Source organism: Oxyura jamaicensis, chromosome 5 (assembly GCF_011077185.1).
Source record: "Oxyura jamaicensis isolate SHBP4307 breed ruddy duck chromosome 5, BPBGC_Ojam_1.0, whole genome shotgun sequence".
In the NCBI taxonomy this organism is placed as follows: Eukaryota; Metazoa; Chordata; class Aves; order Anseriformes; family Anatidae; genus Oxyura; species Oxyura jamaicensis.
In genome coordinates this window covers 29,581,276-29,587,200 of record NC_048897.1, presented here as the reverse complement: position 1 = coordinate 29,587,200, position 5,925 = coordinate 29,581,276, and the positions used below count along the sequence as shown (strand labels likewise).

At 51.6% G+C, this 5,925-nt stretch overlaps 1 protein-coding gene across 1 annotated transcript; it reads right to left on the bottom strand.

The window, feature by feature from the left end:
• Positions 1-1,247: 1,247 nt before the first annotated feature.
• Positions 1,248-2,412, bottom strand: LOC118168432 (putative transmembrane protein INAFM2). The gene has a single exon (XM_035328784.1). It carries the CDS (start codon positions 2,100-2,102, stop codon positions 1,623-1,625), a length of 480 nt encoding a protein of 159 aa, XP_035184675.1. The 5' UTR covers positions 2,103-2,412; the 3' UTR covers positions 1,248-1,622.
• Between the last annotated feature and the right edge of the window lie 3,513 nt (positions 2,413-5,925).

Here is a 5,925-nt window from a genome sequence, read left to right as displayed (position 1 = left end):
CAGGAGCCTGAGCCACCGTGTGCTCACTGCAGCCCTATGAGCAGGTATCAGTATGTCACAGACCAAACTGCCAAGGGAACAAAGTCACCCACTGCTACAGAATGAACACGCGTGGGGCTAAACCCAGCCAACCGTCTGAACACAGCTATGAAACAGAGTCCTGCCACTACAATGGATAAATAGGAAGAGCTTAGAAGCAGCTCTGGAGGTTGCCGCGTGGAAGGGCAGCCACCTGATACAGCAGCAGCAGCTTGAGACTTTTCAGCTCCTGCACCACTTCTTGCTTTCTTCTAGCTGCCCCGCAGAAAGGTGGCGATGATCACACCTGCACTTTTGTTTGAAATGACTAAGCATGATCTTTTTTCTTCTTACTAGTCTCCTTTTCTAGCACAATAACATACAGGCTTGCCTGCATGCTGTCCAAAAACCTGTATAAAGGTGGAAAAATCACACCAAAGCCACTGAAGCAGGCCTAACACCACCACTGATCCACAGCATACTCATTTAGCAGCTATTTGCCCCCTCGGCTCAAATAAAACAAGAGTGACATATATTTTACAGTACCTATGTGATTTGTACAACTGAAATACAACACATCAGAGCATGGTTTTCATCCTCAACAGAGACAAACTGAGCTCAAGGATCATCTCACAGGGATGCTGAATGGCTTGGCAGTCTAACAGTTAACTCATTCAACCAAAACCATCAATCTGAAGAGCAGCTGCTCGGCATGACACAGGTCTGGTAGCTTCCTAGCTGAGAGCCCACATCCTACAGCCATTAAACACCACTTTTTTGCACCCACCATCAATGAACAGAACCAGGCAGAACAGCCTTGAAGGCTGCACAGCAGGCAAATGTCATGTTCTGAGTAAAGCCTGCTCAGCGCACCTCAGGCTTGCACAGACCTACCTCCTGCTGGCCCTGGGGTGCCAGCAAGGTGCTGTGCCCAGCCTGCGAGCCCAGCCAGCCCACACAGGGCACCGGGCACCTCGCACCACCAGCACCCACCTGCTCCCATGGGGAAAGCTCACACCTTCTCTCATCACCAACACTGCGACTGGTGGGAGCCAGGCACACGCAGAGGTTTCTCCAGCCTCTCCTAAGGAGACCAATGACAAATAAAAGCAACAACACGGTACGTCAGAGCTGCCCGTTGCAGCAGGCAAGTCGTTTTTGCTATCCTATGTTCAACCCCACCTCCCCCCCAGCCCATCGCCAAAGAGAATATGCTGTGTTACAGAGACTTTCATATTGGGAAAATATTTTAATATAGTAAACAAGTCAATTTACCTCTTCACATCTTTTTAAATAAGTTTATGCTCATTGGCTAAACAAAACTCGGTACTTAAACAACGGGTTACAGCCTCTAAATCCATATTGTCCCCGGCTGGTCCTGCCAACAGCGACAGATTTCGGGCCCCACCGATTTCCTCTCACGGTAACAGCCGGGCGCCAGCAGCGCACGAGTCCATCGCGGGTTCGGAGGGAGAAGCTAGCCCAGAACGAAGCCACGAACCCCCCCTTCGGAGGACGAATTTCGGGGAGGGGGGAAGGTAGGGATGTCCCGCAGCCACCGTCCTCCAGCGGTCAGCCTCCAGCGCCCGCACCCCGGGGGCTCCTCAGGGGGGGGCGCCGCCTCCGTGCGACCCCGGCGGCAACGCGGGGCCCTTGGCAGGGCCGGCAGGAGGCGGCGGGGGGGCGGCAGAAGAAGCAGCAGCAGCGGCCGGGGGCGGCGGTGGATGTGGCGGAGGCTCCTCCGGGCCTCCCCCCGCCTGGGCGAGGCCGCTCCGCGCCGCTGCCTCCTGCGTGGCCGCGGGAGGCCGCGGGGCGGCGGAGCCGGGGCCGGAGCCGGGCGGCGGGGAAGCGTGGGGCTGCGAGGAGGAGTTGGCGGCGGGGCCGGCGCCGCCGCGCACCGGCTGCCAGATGAGGCTGTAGTAGACGGCGAGGACGATGGCGGCCAGCGAGACGGACAGCACGTAGGCCAGCACGGTGGCCAGGCGCACCCACTTCTTGTTGGTCTTGGCCGCCATGCGCGCCTTCTTGTCCCCGGTGTAGGTGGCGGGCTTGCCCCGCTCCGCCCCGGCCTCCTTCTCCTTCATGGGGCCCCGGCCCTTGGCCCGCTGCTCCACCGACCCCTCCGTGGTGGGGGCTCCAAGCCACCGACCGCCGCCGCCGCCTCCTCTTCTTCCTCCCCTCAGGACATGGCGCTGCCGCCGCCCCGTGCCCGCGCTGCTCCGCCGGCTCCGGCAGCCGCCGCGGGGCGGCCCTAAAAGCAGCGGCACCGCCCGCAGGAAGGGGAGGAGGGAGCGGGGGTATGGGGGGGCTGAGCTTAAAGGAGTGATGGCCGCCTCCTCCCTGCCTGCTGACCCCTTCAGGGGGGCCTCGGTGCTAGGGGAGCGACGGGGGTGTTGTAGGGAAACAGCGCTATGGGGTGGGTGCTGCCTCCCCCAGGCAACGCTGTGATTATGTTAATTGTAGAGTCATTAAGGCTGGAAAAGCCCTCCAAGATCACCTGGTCCAACCACACCCCCTACCGCCACTTTCCCCACTAATCCATGTCCCTAAGTACCACGTCCAACCTTTCCTTGAGCACCCCCAGGGACGGTGACTCCACCACATCCCCAGGCAACCCATCCCAATGCCCGACTGCTCCCTCTGAGAGGAAATGTCTCCCAGTTTCCAACCTGAACCTCCACTAGCTCACCTTGAGGCCATTCCCTCTAGTCCTATTGCTAGTTATGTGCAAAGAGAGGCTGACCCCCAGCTCCCCACAATCTCCTTTCAGGTAGCTGCAGAGAGCAATGAGGTCTCCCCGAGCCTCCTCTTCTCCAGACCAAACACCGCCAGTTCCCTCAGCCGCTCCTCACAGGACGTGTGTTCATGGCCCATCACCAGCTTTGTAGCCCTTCTCTGGACACACTCCAGCACCTTGATGTCCTTCTTGTGCTGAGGGGCCCAAAACTCAATGCAGCACTCAAGGTACGGCCTCACCAGAGCAGAGTACAGGGGGACGATTGCTTCCCTGGCCCTGCTGGCTGCACTATTCCTCGTACAAGTCAGCAGTTTTTGGAGAAGCTTTCTTTAGTGCCATTCTGGCTGGGCTGATGCTAAACTTGCTGAAATAATCCAAAATGGAGTTACTGCTGGTGAGATGTGGGTTGACCTCCCTCTCTGCATGTTATTCCCCCACAAAAACATTTAATCAGCTTATTCTGAAAGCAGCTGAAACACTGTTCCAGGGTATGGATTAGCTTTTTTTCCTTCTTTTTCCCTTTATGGTGCAAGATGTTTACTTCTTGAAGGGTTACATTGTGCTTTTTATAATTGTTGTTTCTTCCCTCCCATCACTCCTGGGGCAGCCAGGTGTGTTGCACCTGAAGCCCTTTTGTCTACAAGGAGTTGCAGTTGCAAAAGAGGCTTATGGCAGCAAAGAGAAGACCATCACCCAGAAAGAGGACCTCAGAGGAAGGGAATGAATGAGTTTTGAGTTTACCATAGCGTTCTGCTTTTTCCTTTAATAACTGGATAAAAGCCGGAGGGCTGGGAGAGAAGGGGAAAACCTCCAGCTTTTTCAGGAAGAAGCAAGGAACGTGCAGCTCTGAGGAAGACTGTTGGGGGTAGGGATTAAGGTGGAGTAATTTCAAAGCAATTACAGTTCTTGGCAAAATGTGGATTACATTAACTAAAAGCTCTAGGGATATTGCATGCACACGTAAGGGTGGCATTGTAGTGACAATCTGTACCTGCTGACTTGCTGACTCCCAGCGCTTTCCTCATTAACCTGGTTATGGTTCCTCATAACTGTAAGGTGGGCATGGCAGTGTCCAGCAGCAAGGGGAGCCTTCTGAAAGGGGCTATGAAACACCTCGGTAAGGGGCATTGGATAGCTCTGGCTGATCGTTCTTAGAAGGGTGAAGGAGTCTGGGGCTCTAAACAGTCCATCAAGGTGAGCTGATTTTGGTAACAGTGCTGCTGCCTGGCTGCAATATACATTTTTATATCCTTGAGCTGATCTGCTTTTGGGGAGGGAGAGCAGCTATGCAGTCATGGGATGTTCTGTATACACGCCCTGCTCCTGTGTGGAGGGAAGGCTAAAGGGTGTGATGCTGCTAGCTGCTTTTGGAGACCCTGACAGTTTTTGCATGCTGCTTGTCTAATCCATGTTGTTATCTTGTGTTTTAAATCTGTCCTTGGAGATCTTACATCATCCCTCATTATTTAACTTTAAACCTGTTGTAATGTCTAGAAGTTGGCAGACAAAATTCAGAGCTGGTGTTGCTAGTTATTCAAATATATAGTATGTTGACTTTGTTTAAATATATTTTAAAAAATGTTTAAACGAGTCAGCAGGTTGATACAGGAAACAAAGGGACAATGTAACAACAAGCTGGTAGGGGCAAATGTACTAATGAGTGGTTACAGCTGCATGCTTTAGTCCTATATCCCCACAATCAGATTCCCCTCTCATGGGAAGGAAACATATTTTTAATCTGTGCAAATATTTGTGGCTTTTTCACTGGTGTTGTTTTCCTTTTTTTTTTTTTTTTTTTTTTTTTTTTCTCTTCCTCCTCCGCTCATTGAAAGTCAGTTTTTAAATCCAAGAGTTAATTGTGCTCCTTTTCCATCAATGGAGATCTTGGCAGACTAGATTTGCTAAGGATGTGCTGTGGAGTTGTAGAAGCAGTCCCAGCAAAGATTCTAGGAGCAGCTAAAGCTGCTTCAGCTAGAAGCTGTGGCAATAGACAGCTCAGCATGTTATTCTTTCCGGCCTTCCCACCTCTTTTGCTCCTCTTCCTTCACTCTTCAGGACTATAGATAGGCAATTTTAAAACTGAACTGCGTTGTTCTTGAGATCGTACCTTGAACCTAGTGTCTTCATCTCCCCGCTGCATTTATTCATTACTTATTCAGGGCACAGTGTGCCTTTGGGTTGCAGTGAAGACTTCGCCTTCATAATTTCACCACAGTATCAAAAAAAAAAAAAAAAAAAAAAATCAGTGTTCTTAAGGCACTCCCTCTCTCTGCCAAGCCCTCTGCTGCCTCTGCTGTGAATTAGACAAGAGGTGTGTTGGTAAAGTACTAATTCTTGTTGGCTTTTGCTGTAATCAGGGGGCGAGCCTTTCTTTTTGCTGTGAAGAAATGGGTGTGCGTTTCTCTCCAGGTCCTTTTGTTCAAGTACAGGCAGCTGCCAGAAGGCATGTGCCTTCTGTTCCTAAACTTAGCTCCTTGCTAACAACTGCTTTAAAGGCAAACAAGAGCCAGGAAGCCAGGGCTGCAATAAAGATATTTTCTTTGTTCTCTGGGTTTCAGCAAAAATGCCAAACTGTGCATCAAACAGCCTCCTGTGGTGCAGAAATAGAGCTCTGGAAGCAGAGCACAGAGAGGTCTTGTGAAGTCAATGAATGCATCAGACTAGATGAAAATTGCAAATTAGTCCACTCTGAGATTTGCCTTGAGAACATGAGAGGGATCGCTTGCCTGAGAGGAATGAAGGGTGTGTGGTGCACCCTGTGACTGGACATGCCAGCAGAGGAGAGCTGTGTAGCCCTTGGACATCCATCCTTTCTCCCAAGCCGGTTCAGATGCTGTAACCTTCGGGGTCTGATTGTGTAAAAGCTTCTCTAATTTTTTACTTCTCATGTCCGAGGGTCCTCCAGGAGACTCATCTTCTTATGAGCCTGCTACTCAGTGCCATATACCTTTGTTTAGTTGAAAACCCAAGTGCCAAAACATATTCTTGAAGATTAGGTGCTCCACCCACCCGACTGAACAGCAGTGCTTGAGTTCTGCAGCTACCTGTTGCAATGAGATGCGTGTTTGCTCTACAAGGGCCCCGGAAGGATGTAGCTAAATAAACTTGTATTATTGATTTTCAACGTTCAGAGTCAGTGGATAGCATCTAGTGCTTCAGGACAGAGAAGA